The 16,889-nt window shown below is 52.2% G+C and overlaps 7 protein-coding genes across 7 annotated transcripts; 3 read left to right on the forward strand and 4 right to left on the reverse strand.

Annotated features, from left to right (window-relative positions):
- Positions 1–163: 163 nt before the first annotated feature.
- On the reverse strand, positions 164–800 carry DACRYDRAFT_86357 (uncharacterized protein; the record flags this gene model as incomplete). Its single annotated transcript, XM_040776770.1, has 4 exons — positions 164–193; positions 243–325; positions 375–658; positions 712–800. 4 exons carry the CDS (start codon positions 798–800, stop codon positions 164–166), a joined length of 486 nt encoding a protein of 161 aa, XP_040632097.1.
- Positions 801–885: 85 nt separating this feature from the next.
- Positions 886–1,264, forward strand: DACRYDRAFT_19780 (uncharacterized protein). Its single transcript, XM_040771654.1, has 2 exons — positions 886–980; positions 1,040–1,264. The coding sequence occupies exons 1-2, from the start codon at positions 945–947 to the stop codon at positions 1,175–1,177; spliced, it is 174 nt and encodes a 57-aa protein (XP_040632098.1). The 5' UTR covers positions 886–944; the 3' UTR covers positions 1,178–1,264.
- Positions 1,265–2,328: 1,064 nt separating this feature from the next.
- On the forward strand, positions 2,329–3,101 carry DACRYDRAFT_19781 (uncharacterized protein). The gene is made up of 4 exons (XM_040771655.1): positions 2,329–2,445; positions 2,499–2,661; positions 2,718–2,865; positions 2,920–3,101. The coding sequence occupies exons 1-4, from the start codon at positions 2,345–2,347 to the stop codon at positions 2,994–2,996; spliced, it is 489 nt and encodes a 162-aa protein (XP_040632099.1). The 5' UTR covers positions 2,329–2,344; the 3' UTR covers positions 2,997–3,101.
- Positions 3,102–3,336: 235 nt separating this feature from the next.
- DACRYDRAFT_19782 (uncharacterized protein) lies at positions 3,337–4,633 on the reverse strand. Its single transcript, XM_040771656.1, has 4 exons — positions 3,905–4,633; positions 3,586–3,854; positions 3,456–3,538; positions 3,337–3,399 (listed from the first exon to the last, which is right to left on the reverse strand). The coding sequence occupies exons 1-4, from the start codon at positions 3,991–3,993 to the stop codon at positions 3,370–3,372; spliced, it is 471 nt and encodes a 156-aa protein (XP_040632100.1). The 5' UTR covers positions 3,994–4,633; the 3' UTR covers positions 3,337–3,369.
- A 1,189-nt stretch (positions 4,634–5,822) lies between these two features.
- Positions 5,823–6,506, forward strand: DACRYDRAFT_98063 (uncharacterized protein; the record flags this gene model as incomplete). Its single annotated transcript, XM_040777506.1, has 4 exons — positions 5,823–5,926; positions 5,980–6,139; positions 6,191–6,338; positions 6,384–6,506. The coding sequence occupies 4 exons, from the start codon at positions 5,823–5,825 to the stop codon at positions 6,458–6,460; spliced, it is 489 nt and encodes a 162-aa protein (XP_040632101.1). The 3' UTR covers positions 6,461–6,506.
- A 383-nt stretch (positions 6,507–6,889) lies between these two features.
- On the reverse strand, positions 6,890–10,443 carry DACRYDRAFT_61641 (fatty acid hydroxylase). The gene is made up of 4 exons (XM_040775678.1): positions 10,001–10,443; positions 9,594–9,950; positions 7,204–9,538; positions 6,890–7,150 (listed from the first exon to the last, which is right to left on the reverse strand). The coding sequence occupies exons 1-4, from the start codon at positions 10,308–10,310 to the stop codon at positions 6,940–6,942; spliced, it is 3,213 nt and encodes a 1,070-aa protein (XP_040632102.1). The 5' UTR covers positions 10,311–10,443; the 3' UTR covers positions 6,890–6,939.
- A 576-nt stretch (positions 10,444–11,019) lies between these two features.
- On the reverse strand, positions 11,020–11,604 carry DACRYDRAFT_103702 (uncharacterized protein; the record flags this gene model as incomplete). The annotated part of the gene is made up of 1 exon (XM_040767801.1): positions 11,020–11,604. One exon carries the CDS (start codon positions 11,602–11,604, stop codon positions 11,020–11,022), a length of 585 nt encoding a protein of 194 aa, XP_040632103.1.
- Between the last annotated feature and the right edge of the window lie 5,285 nt (positions 11,605–16,889).

Below are 16,889 nucleotides of genomic sequence, written 5' to 3' on the forward strand. Positions count from 1 at the left end.
AATCCAGTGTTCATGTATCCCCGCTTACACAAAAGATGTTCGATTTTAATTGACCATATTCCCTTTCTGATGCACCGTAGTATGTTTACAATGAGCCGTAACGTTAACAGGCGTGACACATTGGAAAGTGAACACACTACATACTACGAACAGCAACTCAGTCTTAATCACAGAAGGTGACCGCAAGGTTGACCTGACGTTCATTAGAATGTCATCTGACATTGATTCAAGAAATTCCTTACGTTGTCCACAGTGCATTGCCTCTGCGCTTGATAGTCGGTAGGCGTGCAGAACGCGCCGTCAGGGCAGCAGCCAGACCACGTGCCTGGGCACAGATATAACAGTGTGAAATGACAAAGAAAGCACGGACGTACAGTCGTTGCCAACGCCATCGCAGCCGTTGTAGAAACCGAAGCCGGAGGTCACCGAGAACGCATGGGGTGGGATGAGGGTGACGTCCGCGGAGGAGATCATGCCGCCGTTGGTGTCGGGGTTGTACAGGCTGAGCTCGACCATAGTGCATCCCTCGCCATTGAAACCGCACCCGCCGGTTTGGAGGTAGGCAATGGCAGCACCAAGAGGTCCATTCGAGGTGTAATCACCGCCGGTAGAGAGGACGTTGCCGCCCTGGATCAAGGTGGGAGTGCCATAGCCGCAACTGATGACGTAGCATAAGTGACGTGGGAGATGTGAAAGATGGCATTTACGAACAGGTTAGTGAAGTGCACGGTGTGCGACTCGGCGAGGACGCCAACGACAACGGCGGTAACAGTCAATAGGGTGGCAATCGCGCTCTTCATGGTGATGTTCAACGAAGGTACTGTGATCTTGGTGGAGAGGAGCGGACAAGTAATCTCTCATCTAAAAACCAGAGTATATATACACATCTCAAACGAGCCAACGATATTCTTCTGTGTCCTTGCAAAGGAGATGTGACCCGCGGAATGGATAGAATAAGGTCGCCCAAAGCAGCCAAGTTCCTGTTCTATTTTCAGCTCGCATTCAGAAACTAATGAGATTGAGCCATGTACAGACTAACCGCTCATTATTGAGGATCGCCGTGTCCGAGATCCGCCGGAATGACTGGATGAAACGATCCGGGATGTGCGGACGTTCTGGGCCAGACAATGTCATGGAGAAAGTGTTCCACGTCGGACGAAGCTACAGATGCTTCTAACCGTCCGAATCGGCTTGTAAATGCCATCAGCAATGAACGTCCATGTGCATGCTATGGGGTAGTCTTGAGCAGGACGGGTATGAGTGTCTGTTTGTCTTCGACTCAGTAGCGAACAAGCCCAGGGAGAGGGAGATGTAGCTTACGGCGAGTGTCTGCCGTGATGTGCGTTTGGGCGCAACGAGGATCAATCCAAAGACGAACAAAGTATCAGAAGGACCTGCAATGCGAAACTGCTTCTCGTGAGGACATCAGCAGGCAGTCGAGTCTGTGCGGAGCACCGCTCGAAGCGGTCCATGAGAAGTGTGGTGGATGACGGGCATGAATAGACCCAGCTAACAGCTTTCAAATGGGAAGCCTCCCCGTGATGTCCAGTTGCGTACTGTCCATTCAAATGGGAATGAGAGGTTTGTTGGCGGACGCAGTTATTGTTCGGACTACTCGGAGAGTACAGCCAGAGCATAAGGTGAAGAAGACAACGCAGATCCGGTCGCGGGAGCAACGAGGACCGCCCACGGCTACGGGATCGCCCATCTCCACGTGATCCGACTATGCGTCAGAAGCCCCAACATTCTTTGAGACAATGGGCGTTGCCGACGGCAGTACTGCCGCTTCGTCACGTAAATTTCTTCCGATGGTTGAGTATACATGTGCAAACTGGAGTTAAGTCTGTCATCTTCACGTCTGCAAGGGGTAACGCGCGGGGAACCCAGTCGGCCCGATGCTACGTGACCGAACGCTAGGATGGAGAAAGCATCTTCCAGCGAAATGCATGGCTGACATTCTTGGTCCATAAGCAAGGGCGCTCATGACATTTTGGGATGGTGTCTTCGACCGAACTGACGAACGTTTGCACCGCACTTCGAACGTGATCCGCCCGGGGCATAGAAGGTGGGGTCGGAACGGCGGTCTACCACATCAATCGCCGTGATTACACTCCTTTCGAAATTCGTTACGCAAAGAGGACATGTGGTGATCCTCCTTCATACACAAGCAGATCCTGAAGCAATTGGCGGAACTTGGGAAGCAACACCTTATGACTTGGAGTAGCGAGCGGAAGTCCGGTGGGGACGCACTTCCTACACCGTCCAGAGCTGAACGAGGAGACATAAATACCTTTTTTTGCAAAATAAGTTTTACGTCGTCGACCCAGAAGGAAATCAACTCGCCATGTACTCACTCGCAGCTGCAGTCCTCGTCTTCGCAGGTGTCGCCTCGGCCCACTCCTTCACGCTGCACAACAACTGTCCCTACAACGTCCCTGTCTTCGTGTTCGTTCTTTTCATTCCCTTCACGTATATTGATTGACGATGAACGTGGCCAGTGATTCCTGGCCGGGTTCGATTACGTATACCGGTCCTCAGCCAGGAACGCTCGGGCCTGGGGAGTATTACGGCCTGAGTATCCCAAGCGGTTGGAATAGCAGGATCTGCCACAATGCCGATGGGGGCAATTGCTGGGGTGCAGATTCGATGACCGAGTTCAACGTGAGTCGGGCTCGGTTCCGTGTCAAGGATGAGAGCTTGAGCGTTGTTGATTGCAGATGGATGCTGGTGGACTCGCCTATTACGACATCTCGAACATCGAGGCGTTCTCAATTGCCCAGCAAATTGCTCCTGCTGGCGGCGGGTGCCAGACCGTGACATGCACAAGCGCAAACTGCCCCTGCAGCCAAGCCTATCCTCCTGGAGGTATGTGCTTGATGGACGGGTTTACGAACGCATGCTGACAAGAGAAATGCAAAGACGAATCTGGATGCGGAGACGATGCGCCCGTCAAGGCATGTTCCGACCAGGACTTCACGATTACTTACTGCCCTTGAGTAAGCAGGCAGCATCACATAGCATATGACATACCTGCGAGAATATCCAGAGAATCGATTGAAGATAAAGAAATGCAATGGGTTGTTTGACATTGTTCCCGTGCCAAACCTCATGGCGTTGTCCTAAATTATGCATAAGCACGTGGTCGTCACCATGACAATCAGGGGCGTTATATATTCTCTTACCCCTGAAATTGGAACTTGCTCAAGCAATGGAAGACATATCAGACGTATGGTTAACTTGGTATTAGGCACGCGGATACACACGTTCAGCATTCTGATTGTAGCGCATTCGAATGTCATTTGTTCATATACGGGCTACATATTGCGAGCTTTATTTCGGCTTTCGGCACCTGTCTCGTTTGGGGTGACTTTAGTCGCAGAACGTGATCGACAAGTTGACCTGTCAGAGGATGTCAGTGTCTACGGCCGTATTCAGTCCGGTATATGGTCACTCACGTTGTCTTCGTTGCAGTACCTCTGGGCCGTATAGTCGGTAGGGGTGCAGAAGGCATTGTCAGGGCAGCAATTCGCGCTGGTGCCTAGAGTACTCTAAGTTTTCTTCTTCCTCACTGAGTAAATCACTTACAATCCGCTCCAACCCCGGGGCAGACGCCGTAGAATTGGAACCCGGTAGTGACCGAGAACGTATGGGGAGGGATAAGCGTGACATCCGCAGTCGAGGTCTGGCTGTTGATCAGGCTGAGCTCAACCATAGAGCAGCCCTCTCCGTTCAGACCGCAGGAGCCGGTTTGAAGATAGGCGATTGCGCTGGCGAATGGACAATTCGCGGTATAGTCACCGCCCTTGGAGAGGATGTTGCCGCCTTGGACAAGCGTCGGGGTGCCATGCCCGCACCTGGGAGAAATGGGTTAGCACCAGTGACGAAATGGAAGATAGGTACTAACTTGTTGTTGAAAGAAATCGTGTGCGTCTCCGCTGCGACGGTCAAAGCCGCGGCGGCGACAGTAGCGAGGCTAGCGAAGAAACCCTTCATTGTATGAGCAGGTAGAAGTTGGCAGGTGGGACACTTGTGATGGTTGGGGTGCTGCGATTCGTTGCTGGCTTTGCAACAGGCCAAAAACGCTGCCTTTATACGTATATGACGGTCTGAGCAACACGACCAAGAGTCTGCCCTCCTTCCCAATGGTCCCCTCTTTGTAGTTCAAAGAAGGCGCTCCACCGTTGTCAGTGCAGCGTCAACATACACAGGACTGCTCCACAGTATCGCCTGACGTGTATCGGTGGTATAACTGGTCCTTTTCGAAGAATGAGGATGATCATCGGAGACCGCCTACCAGAGTTGCAGAGCATACATCGTTCTTGTAAGAGGCAAAGGATCATCATGCCCCATTCGGCGTGTACGGCTGCGAACATCGTCGTCATTCCCATGCGTTCCACACCTGAGAGGAGTGCAGCTTGTCGAGACGGCGGAGCCGAGCAGCTAATGGGCGCATCGCTCAGCTCGACAGTTCTTAGGCAGAAGCAAGCCAAGCAAGATCTGTGCAAATGACGTCGAGGATCAAAGCAAGCCATTCCAGTGCAGCGATAAGAACAGTTGTGAGGCATTCATCGGATTGAAAAATCTGTACACCAGACCAAAGACTAGGCGCGAGCCTGTTCATCCTTTCAAATCACAGAATGGTGCTAGAGTGACCGCTATTGGAGAAGAACGATGGGCTCAATAACTGTTTGGAGAGAAGAACAGAACTGCACGGAAGCAGTCGCGGCATCAATCACGTAAAGAAGCACGTGATCGCATTCCAAGACCGCACCAGACAAGCTCGCACCACATGTTGTCTTCTCAATCTTACTCTCGTTGCATATGCTTGATTAATCGCCGACGCTATCTCAGTGGAGAAGTGTCCGACAAGGCTGGCGCATTAGCTGCTCAGCCGACTCATAAGGCAACAGAGCGTCACCCCGGTTGCCTGGGATCGGAGAATCAAGAATGAGTAGACTTGCAGTGCTGCCCCACTCGACTTTGATGATCACCGCGTGACCAGAATCCCTTCTATCCCAACAGCCGATCTTCTCTGATGGGTTCTGTGCGACTCGGAGTACAGCTCGCAAGCTACAAAGCGGGAAATTGTACAGTTCTTATTGACGTAAACATACGCAAGTTCTTCGACTTCGACCTATTTTCGCCTTGCCCCTCTGCCTGTGACAATAGCTCCAACAGCTCATGTAGATGCATCTAAAAGACGAACGACGAGAAGCTGTACCTCGGCTCCGACTCGGCACTGTCTCGATCCAAATTCCAACAAATTCCCAATGTCGTCCTTGATTTCCAGCCACCCTGGCGCTCGAAGATCAATCGAGGAGCCCCGCATAGGACAGCACTTTATTGGGCGATTGAGACTATACTTTGTCGGTGCTTGTGGGCGCTTCACACCCGCCTTTGTCGGAATTTAAGCTGGAGACGTCTGCCAGCTTGCTATGTACAACGAGTGAACCTCGCACCCTAATTTGACTCGCTCCAACAGCGCCAAATTATCATCACCCAGCCGAGGAAGAATCCAAGATCATCTGAACAAACCTCCATCGGCGGGACTCTTGAGCATCAGTGGTGGAGCAGTTCTGTGCTGCCTGCCTATTACTAGTTGTTTAGTCTCTACTTCTGGTGAACTCCATGAATCGAGAGGGATGATGGATGGCGCGGAGATGTTCGGTCATCTAGCCTCCTACGGATATATCGACATGACTTGCCAGCACCTAAAGCGGCCGAAGCCCGACGTCACGGAATTGACCTGCGGAGCTCTCGGGTATATAAACCTATTTGAATGATCGGCCTCAGTCCCACAGCACACTGTCCTCAAGGTCAACATGCTTCACACTGTCGTCCCCACCCTCCTTGCTCTCGCAAGCCTCGCCTCGGCGCATACCTTCACCCTGCACAACAACTGCAACTACAATGTGCCCCTTTACGTGTACGTCCAGCTCTTCTCCCCTGTTCCTTTTCTTCGAGCTCATTGAATCACAGCGACTCTTGGCCTGGCAGTGTCGCCTACACTGGTCCCCAGCCTACGCTCTCCCCTGGGCAGTGGCAGTCCATCACCATCCCCACAGGTTGGGACAGCCGGATCTGCCAGAACGCCGATGGGGGGAAGTGCTGGGGGGAGGACTCAATGACCGAATTCACTGTTTGTCTCTTTTTGAGATTGCTCTCCTGTCTATGTGGCTGATAGGGGAAGATGGACTCTGAAGGACTGGCGTACTATGATATCTCGAATATCGAGGCTTTCTTCATCGCCCAGCAGATCGCTCCGGCGGACAGCAGTTGCCAGACGGTGACGTGCACGAGCGCGAACTGCCCTTGCAGCCAGGCGTATCCTGTTGGAGGTGTGTTTTTGGTTCCAATATAGGGTGAGCTCTGACAGAAAGTAGATGAGTCGGGATGTAGGGATGATGCGCCCGTGAAGGCTTGCTTTGGGCAGGACTTTACGATCACGTACTGCCCTTAAGCGTTGCAGGACCGAATAAGGTCAAGCATCAAGAATTAACAGCAAGAAAGGAAACGTTGCAGATAGTCTGAGTCAAACAGTGCAATTGAGCGTTGATCGTGAACTTCCCAGAAGTCTTCAGTCAGGGATAGCCAAAAATGGCACCATTCATTCTTTCCCACCCATAAGCACGATCATGACAATGCTGGGAACTGAACCACCCATCTTCAACCTTACATCGTGACTCTGTGCACAGTTCTCTAGAGTACCAACAGAATATGATTGTCAAAGGTGTGACCATGCTTTGTATCCATGTCCAGATCCTTCTTCACCAAAGTTCTCCTCCAGCCACATATTACCTTTGCACCGTACCAACGCTTTCCCGGCTTACGTGAGGCGCGCTCTTTTCCCTCTTCTCCCTGCATGCAAGCCGTCTCAAAAAGCAAATTTCATGAGCGGAATTGAGGATCAACTACTCATAGTGACATGATACATTGCATTCAGCCAAACACGTCCGTCGAATACCGCTCGATCGCAATCTTCTCGAACATGGCTTCGCTCTCCTCAAGACTATGCGGGCCGGACTCGGCAATGATCTTGATGCATGTATTGCGCACGCCGGCGGACATAGCTGCCATACCGCAGGTGTAGAATCGGGCTCCTTGATCAAAAAGCAGGGACCGGACGATCTTACAATCTTTCCATACGCGGCTATGAGAGGGTATGAGTGACCGGAAGGACTGCATATACAAGAACACACTCACTCCTGCACATACTTGCACCCGCCTGAAAGCTCCGGATGACGAGAGAAGGCCGGCTTGAGCTCGACGGCCCCAAGGTCGCTCCAGGCAGCAAGTTCTTCCTTATAATACAAATAATCTTCAACTGGACCTCTGCAGCCGAAGAATAACAGCGCTTTGCCTACTTCCCTTCCGGCCTTGAGCTGCTCCACACGATCCTGCAGGAACCCGCGCATGGGAGCCAATCCGGATCCAGCACAGAACATCACGATAGGCTTGGTGACGTCCGCCGGCAGGTGGAAGTTGACTGCACTCTGCCGGATGGCTAGGGAGACTGGGTCCCCGGGCTTAAGATGTGCAAGATAGTTGCTCGCCACACCGACGAACTCGCCCTTGCCAGAAAGAGCCGGACCAGTTATGACAGAGAATGTTAGGGCGCAGTTGCTCGGGTTAAACAGCGGGGAAGAGGAAACCGAGTAACGACGTATGCGCAATGAGGGCAGGAGCTTGATGAACTGGCCGAGGGGAACCTTGATGCTAGGGTATTGCTCAAGCAAGTCGAGCACCGCCATGCGCTTCTCGAAGATCCCCGCTTTCGCGTTGGCTACAAGCGCATCGAGGACCTGTCGTTCGGGGCCGTCCTTGGGCGCATAGCGCATCACATCGTCTAAATTCCTCTGTGTCATCGGTTGCCCGAGTTCGACATACCCAGAGAAGAGGTCTTGCAGGCTAATAGGCAAGTTTGTGGGAAGTGTCGTCGGCCCGTGGCTCTTGATCGCGATCTTCGTCTCGCCGAGCATGTTGAAGTGCGTGAGGACGCGGTGTACAGATTCGGGTGGGTTGAGAGGAAGAATGGCCAGGTAGTCACCAGGGCGGTATTCCATTCCCTGAGGAAGTTGGAACTCTATGTGCCTCTTGACTGGTTGCCCAGGGGCAGTGAGAATATGATTCTCGACGCAGCGACCTTCCGTTAGATCAGGTTGACGGAGGAAGATGTTTCTCGTTGTGCCAGTGACAGTAACAACCAGGTCATCCTCCATCTGGCCCTCCGAAGTTGCAATAGGGGCAGTAGTATCAAACGCTTTGCCAAGTGCTGGCCAAAGTGTCTTCTCCCAAGAATCGAACGAACTGAACAGTTCGTCTCCACCAGCATCACCCTCTCCCCGGGGAACCAGCCGTTCAGCACCGAGCTCCTCCAATCGAGAGTCGACGAGCTTCGGGATGCGGAAGAACGTGCGCGCCCAATCACGGTTGCCTGCACCGAATACGGCATACTTGACTCCTTCGAGTGGCTTCTCTGCAGGAACCATATCAGTGATCCCTTGGACGAAATGTACAGCATTCTCGGGAGGCTGGCCCTCGCGGCTCGAGGTGATGATCACCACTGGTCCATCGCGTGGCAACTTCGTCACATCCTCGACGCTGTCCATGGCCCCCATCTTGGGGTTGAAGCCGTACGATGCTGCGTCAGAAGCGACTTGTTGAGCAAAGCCCTCGCATGTGCTGCTGTCGCTTCCGAAAAGAACAAACAAAGGTGTGCCCTTCCCCTCCCCTGCATGTCCATTCTGTATAGATGGAGGTTCACGCACGCCCGGTGCGAGCTGGGATGGCTGCATGCCAGGAATAGCGAGAATCCTCTTCCCTTCCCGAGGGATCAAGTGTATCCTGAAGTCCTTCGGCTTGACAGTGAGGGTCTGCTTGAGCTGGAGATGGTAACTCGGATCATCCAGTCGGATGTCGAAGCGCTGGAAAAGGTTGGCCAGCATCATGATCGCCTCCTGCCACGCTAGTGGCCGGCCGATGCAAGCCCGTGCGCCGTTGCCGAAAGGCTTCCAGCTATTTGGTGGAAGTGCCTCAAATTTACCGTCAAGCATGCGTTCCGGGCGGAAAGCTTCTGCATCATCCCCCCATACAGCGGGGTCGCGATGCAGTCCCGCGACGTCTATAACGCAATTCCATTCCGAGCGCACCTCGAACTCCCCACCGAGGACTTCGTGGTCGTTCAAGCTAACAAGTCCCATCGCAGGTGCTGGTGGGTTGAGGCGAAGGGCTTCGCGCAGAACGGCAGCGGCATACTTCAGCTTAGGGATATGATCCAGGGTGAGGGGCTCGTCTCTAAGAACTGTGTCAATCTCATGTTGCAGTGCGGCGTACCTCGAGGGGTTGGACAGCAGATGATAAAGTGAGAAAGAGAGCATTCCAGCGGTTGTCTCGTGCCCCGCAATAAGGAAGGTGATGAGCTGATAGCGGATGTTCGCGTCAGAGAGGCCCTGCCCAGTCTTAGGATCTTTGCCTTCCAGCATGAGGGAAAGAAGATCTTTTGCGCCGGCAAGAGGGTGGGCTTTTCGGTGAGCAATAACTGATAGTCTACGCATCAGTCTGACATCTAAGACGCACGGAAAAAAGTTTCTCACGCTCATCAACAACATCTACCATGAGCTTAATATCCTCCTCGTATTGATGATTGGTTTGCCTCATGAAGGACTGCACCATCTTGGGCCTTTGTGTCCTCGACCCGCTCTCGAAGAGGAATCTGGCCATAGCCTGAATGAATGGCGGCATATCCTTCTCATAGAAGCTGTTGAACCGGTAGCTCATCGTGCACAGGGCGACTGTGTCGAAAGCGAGACGCGTTAGGTCTTCCGTCGGATCAAAGGCAACATCTGGTCCAAAGCGTTCCCACTTGGCGAGAATCTGGGAGTTGATATCGAGCATTGCAGGGAACATGCTGAGGACCTTCGAAGGGCCAAAAGCGGGCATTAAGATACGATCTCGAGCGCAGTCAGCGTAGTAGACAACGCCTAACATAGGAAATACTCACGAGCAATGCCCCAGTTTTCCTCCCCGTGGTATGCAGTGAACAGGGCGTCTCCTGCTCCATTCCTGACAACTTCTAAAGGACTCCCATGGACCTGCTTGTGAAAGCGCTTCTCGTCAGACAGCTCGTTGACTATCCGCTGGGATGAGCACATGATCAAGACCTTTCCAAGGAGGTCAAGCTTGTATATTTCTCCATACTTTTCTCGCAGGTTACGCCAAGACTGGACCGAGTGGGCGCGGTCAAATACACCAGTTCCCACGTGCCCTAGGAATGGGATTGTAGGCGGACAGGGTATCGGCTTGAAGCTCATCGTCAGGTATAGCAGCAGTATGAGACTTTCAGATCAGAATCAAGAGGGTGGGGCGGCTTGTGAGCCCTGGATTTTACTTCTTCCACTAGTGCCCGTTGAAGCGGTTATATCCCCTCAGTTGGCCATTGAGCTGACGGTCCGTGTCCTGTCAATTCGGTCATCCCGGGGAGGGTGTACAGGAAACTAATAAGCTGGTCACCGTGCCAATGTAGAGCAATATGTTCCATGAGTGCTAGGAAGAGTCTTGAACACGACATTCGCCGAAGGCGAAGAGTGGCAAGTGGTGAAGGAATGATGAGAGTTGAAAGTCGGAAACACACTGCGGACGAAATGCATCAGTCATCTCAGGTGTCCACGTGCTGACCCTACCGAGTAAGAGGGCATCCAGGTTTTGGGGCACGTCTGGACTCTGGACTCTGGATACAGATGTCAGGGTCCTAAGCTTAGTAATTTAATCCCGCTCCGCGTCAAGCGGGCAGGGCAGGGTGCATTGCTCAGCAATTCAATAGCCGGTGCTGCCTAACACCGAACACGTAAGTGCGATAGATACAATTAGTTAGTCCTCTATCTAGACGTCATGTAATTATGAATTGATACTACCACACAAAAAACAAGAAAAACAAAGGACTCGGAGGACATCACCTGCAAGCCCGTCTATTGTATTTCTATGCAGTCAATTCTCCAATGACTACAGTTCACAGCCCTTTCCTTACTCTCCTTCTTCATCCGACTCCACCCACCAAGCCTGATTGTCCATCTCCACCTCGCCATCCTTCAGACGTCCATCATTCTTCCTCTGGGCACGCAGCCAGAACCTCGCCCATGTACTGCCTGGCCGTTTGCTGAACTGTTTGATGAGCTTCTTCAGGCTGGCGGACTCCAACAACTTGGCATGTTCATACCAAGTTTTGTACCTTCCCTTGAATCCATACACCTCCTTGAAGGCTTGCCCCCAAAGAACATGGCCCAGTGTAGCCTTGTCCGTATAGCTACGGATGTGGGTGATGTCGCACGTGACTTCATTAAAAGTCCGCAACCCAGGCCACATCTTGTCCAGTACCTCCAGGAGCAGAAGTTGGGCAGGGGAGGACAGCAGCTTGACAGTGATGGGCACAGGCTCTGGCGGTGGCAAAGTCAGGTCAATGGTGCCTTCCCAGTCCATTGCCATTGGCGTGGCTGCTGCAACACTGTTGATCATGTCCTCCACATCTGGCAAATCGTTGGCATCAAGTGTAACCACTCTGCTACCCCAGCATGGACACTTAGGGTTGCTCAGCTTGACATCCTCCACCATCCTGGGCCCAGGTTCGGCATTCCTCAGGTGTACGGGAGCCAGGGATCCATTGTTTATGGCCGGTTGTCTTCTCTGGGATGAGCTTCAGGGAGTAGGCATCACAAAGTTACCAATCAGAGGCAACAATGGTGGGAGGAGTGGGGACAGAGTCTGCACCAGGGGACACTTTGATCCTCACTTATGGTCTCAAACTACAACAGGCAGCACCCTGCCCAGTTCTTTGACTACCTGGCCCCCATCCTTGTTCACTCTGCCCAGCAGGCAGATCAATGACTCATCCTTTCTGACCTGCACCAGACCCTCCCTTCCCTGACAGATCCATGTCCCCTGCTGTGATTTGAAGAGCTTTGCATAGGTGATGTTCTCAAACTTCATCCCAAGGTCAGAGCTCAGCTCCAAGCCCACATGACTTGGCCATTGGCTCATCCTTGTCCACAGCTTCCCTGCAGTGGGAGATGCTTGCAGGGAGAACTGATGGACCTGCATCTTACGTGGGAGTTAGAGAAAAGTCATTGGGTTAGTAGTTAGCTGCTTACCAAGGTGAACACGATCAGTCCAAATGCCATCTCTAGCATCTTCTCCATCTCCATCACATGCCATTGGCATTCCAGAGTAGCTGCCCATCCACCATCCATTTCATGGTACAGCCTATGTGGGGATGGACCATGGAAGGCTTGCATCAATGGTCCAGCCATTGCACTGACTTCAACATTCTGCTCAAACACCTTGCTGTGCCCCCCCCTTTTAACCTGCTTGCCCTTCCCTTTTCCTCCTGCTGTCCCACCTGGAGCCGTGACCTGCCCTGCCTGCCCCTGGGCTGACTGATCTGCCATCCCATCCCTCTGCCCAACCTCCAACACTTCATCTTCCATCCCTTCCCTATCTCCTCCATTCTCCCCATCCTCCCATTCATCCAACCCATTGACTTCTCTTGCTTCCCCACCTCCTTCGATCTTTTCTGCCTTAGGCTTGTGGACAGGGCAGCCTGCTGCACTGTGACCAAACTCTTTGGACTTTCTCTCATCCCTGCAGCACTTGGCACACCATTTCTTGCAGCAAGCTTGGCAACCTGGTCCCTTGCAGAGAGGACACTTGGGTCCTCCCTTTTGGGGACCATTTGCCAGTTGACTCAAGCCTACTGGGCTTGAACTCCATTGTGCCTGGGATTTGTCAACCATGTGCTGGAGTTTGATGATGTCATCTGGGTGCAGCCTCTGGGTATGAAATTGGAAGCTCTTTGGGTTATGTTTCCTACACTGCACAAACAATGTCAGTGTAGTTTGAACTACAGGGTGCAGAACTTACAAGGGTGTATACAACCCCATACTTCTCTGGCTTCCCCCCCTTTCTGTCCAAATGCACTAGAGGCACCAGTGCTTCAGTACATCTGGGTTCTGAACACTGGATTGTGGCCCCAATGTGCTTCACCTTCTTCCCTTCTGGCAGTTGGGAATTCCCAAGCTTGATGACATCCCGCATGAGTGATTGGGTGACAAGAGACATAGGCATCTTGACAAAGTGGAAAACTGGGGCAGGGGGCAGGGGGAAAGGGGCACACAGTCACAGATTGTTTCTCAGGTGATGGGGGGGAAAGGTGCAAAACTACATGATGCAAGTATTTATTTAACAGCATGGGAAATTTTGCACATACTGACACATGGGAATGCAGATCTCTTGGCAATCCCAGCAAACTGCTAGCCCAATCATGATCAGCCTAATGGTTCCCAAATTGGGAAACATCATTCACCTATTTACGCAAGTCCAGTTGTCCATCAGTAATACTGTGAGGACATTGAAGGGGACATGCAACCAGGGGGTGCAGATTCACATGCCTGCCAGCAGGCAGGAGACATGGTTGGATGATTCCAGACTGGGGCTGTTTGGCTAGTGGGCATTTCCGGATTGCAGTCATGGCCTTGTGAGGATGTAATATTAGAGGGCAGCTGAGGACAGTGTGGCAAATGCAAGGAATGGCCTGGAGCACTGAGCCCATCAAGGGGGGTCACCATTTGCTTGTTTTCCAGAAGCTGCAGTAATTCATTGAATGTACCAACCAGCTGCATCATGTGAGAGATGTTTGAGTGAAGATCTCCTGTGTCAACCTGGAACTGTTGATTCACCAGGCACTGCACAAACAAGCCATCTGGGAATGTCAGGAAATGGAATTCTTCGAGGTCGCTGGGGATGCTGGGGACATATTTGGGGTTGAAGAATGACATGCTGTAATCCCAGTGATCCAATGCTGGCTCTCTTCTCCATTGAGCCATGGGCAAGGTTCATTGCCAGGTGATCACTTTGCTCAGAAGGCAACCACTTGTCCAATTGCTGAGCCCGTAAGGCATTACAACCTGGTCCAACAGGGCAAACAGAGACTTGTAGTGCCAGAGGTTATGCACAAGGTTTGCACACAATTGATATTGCTGGTGAATCTCCAGGAGAGTGCGATTTTCCTGCTCACAAGCCAGTGCCCCCTGAGCAAGCCAACATCCTGCTATGGGTGAGTAATGACAATCAAGTTGGTAAGGGTGATACTACTCACCCCTGTGAAAACACCACTCCTGAAGATACAGCTGCCAACACAACAGGAACTGAATCCAGGTGAAGCACAAACCAATCGACACTCAAATGCAGTTATTGAATTCAGCCTGCCTTGCCTTCTGCTTGCTGGTGGTAGCTGCACGCCCATGGAATGAGGGCAATGTGTGGACCCAAACACTGTTGAACCAGGTTCTCCATACCATCACCTAAACCTCCAGGGCGATTGTAGCCAGATGGCCACGGGATGGGATTGAATGACAAGGCTTCCATTGCAGCATCCATACTGGGAGGGAGCCAATAATGGTCATGCTCCCAGGGGTGCTGATTTGTAGACAGTGTGTACTGTCTGTGTTTTTTGCCCATGGTGCACATGGCAAACCATTATCTACCCAGATGTAGATGGGGGAGGGATTGGTGGGAGTGCGAGGGGTGGAAGCAGGATCAGTGGATGTTTCATGGGTGTGGGAGGGAGTAGTGGGAGTGGATGGGATGAGCACTGTGTGAGCAGTTTCTCAGTCTTGGCCTGTTGCTGGATGCAAGCACAAGGCTGAGAGCAGGAACTCATGCATTGCTTTGAGACCAAAACACTAACACACAGGAACACACAGGCAAACACTGCTCGAAGGAAGCACGAGGCTGAGAACAGGTACTTGCGATCCAAATGGGCACTTGAGGGAGAGGGTGAGATCGATTTTGAGGTGCAAGGAGGCGCCATCTTGTGTGTGAGCCCACTGAGTGAAGCAACGCATGAGGTTTTGCTTCACTTACTGGCTGAACCTCTCTGAGAGCGGCCCAAGTGAGAAGGGGGCTGAGGGGAGGGGAGGGGAGAAGGTGTCGAGGAGATGAGGGAGGACAGTGAGGACGGTGGGGAGGATGATGAGGATGACAACGGGGATGATGACAGTGGTGGTGGTGGTGGTGGTGGTGGTGGGGAGGAGAGGAAACTGCTCACACAGTACTTGTCCTGTCCACTCCCACTACCCCCTCCCAAACCCCTTAAACGCCCACCTATCTAACCTCCATCCCCATGCTGTATCCAAGCCCATTGAGAATTATGCCGTTTGCCACTGCAGTTACTGGGTTCTGAGATGCTGCAATGCGATTTGGCACATCTCTGGATGAGAAGGGGAAAGAGAGGGCATTAGATGTCAAAGGAGAAGAAGGTATGCACCAATCTGTCTAACATTGCATCCATGCTCACCCTCCGTCCAGATATCGGTTCATCCATGGATATTGTGCTCACAGGGATGTCTGCTGAAGCCACAGAAGAAGGAAATCCAGGTGTGTAACATTCTATTCATACAAACAGAGCTAGTTACTCACTAAGTAAATCAGGCTCATCCTCCAAACCAACACCGCAAATGGTAGATGAACTTCTTGCCTCTCAACCTTGTTTGGCATTGACTGGCAAACCCACCCTCCTGCAGGCACAGAAAGATGGCTTCCACAGCGCTCTGTTGTCCATCGAGATGGTCAGGCTGGCTTGCATAATTGTCCTACCACTGCGTCCCAATGAACAGAAATGCAGGCAACACTGGCTGGAATTGCATCGAGCCTCAATGAGAGGGGAATGCTTGGCCTGGGATGTGGATGAGATCCCCTGGGACGCCAAGCACCATAATGCAGAGCTACGGAGTTGCTTGCAAGAGGATTGGATGGTATATGCCCAGCCATTTGACTGCCTCCACCTGCATTGACCTTACTGCGAAGGTCTGCCAGCATCTCCCCTTAGTGCCAAAGTGCAGTGGGTGGTGCTGATCTGAGAGGTGTTCTCAATGATGGAGCAAACTCCAGGATGTGCTGTCCTTGGACTGGTAAACCCCAGGTGGGTGTCCCACCTGAAGAGACTGCACAAGTACGCATTCGCTGTCACCCATTGCAATCTCTCCACCATGTCTTCTGCTGAACTCCAGCAATACCCTCTGTCTTTGAAGAATTGGCCATTTACCTGCAACTTTGTTGGCATACTTGCAGATACTGTCCCCCCCATGAATTGTGAACAACTTTTTCGAGACAGGGTGCCACTGCTGGAGCCAGATTCCCTGCAGAGGAGGGACAAGTGTCTGACAGACAACTGGGTGAGGGAACACTTGGCAGAAATGTTGGCATCTGCCTCAAACACTGAGCACTGTCAGCATGTGGGTTCAGCTGATCAGGTTCAAACAGCCAATGCATGTATGTGCCAACAAACTAAGGTGTCAACTCCACCAAACTCTCAGAGGTGTAAAGCCACAAAGTCACAACTTGCAGAAGCCAGCAAGCCAGACACAACAGCTGTTGTGTCTGATGTGCCCATGGCGAGCCTGTTTACGGACTGCCAGTCTTGTGCATGAACTGGAGGAAGTCCCACTACCCATATTGGGGAGTCTTGCAAAGCAGTTGGCTGCAGCACAGCGCCCTGCTGATGTGGTTGGCAAGCCCAGCACTTTGCTGGGAAAAGAGGCTGGTGACTTCAACATGCTGGATCTTGGAGATTTGCATCGAGCTGATGAGAATCAAGCTGAAGGCTGGCAGAAGGCCAAGGAGAAGATGGAGAGAGAGATCGAGAAGCTGGAGAAGCAGAGGGAAAAAGAGCAAGTGATGTGGAATCTGCTCTGGCCACAGGTGAGGGGAGGGTATGCATGCAGACTAGCATGGGCACACCATTCTATGTTTGAGCCCCTTTGCCAGTGGTCTTCGATGACTACCTGTTAGGGCAACACAGGCTGACTAAGTCTGCTCACCTAAGAGTGCCAAGAGTCTAAGCA

The sequence above is a fragment of the Dacryopinax primogenitus genome, assembly GCF_000292625.1.
Source record: "Dacryopinax primogenitus strain DJM-731 SS1 chromosome Unknown DACRYscaffold_2, whole genome shotgun sequence".
Classification (NCBI taxonomy): Eukaryota; Fungi; Basidiomycota; class Dacrymycetes; order Dacrymycetales; family Dacrymycetaceae; genus Dacryopinax; species Dacryopinax primogenitus.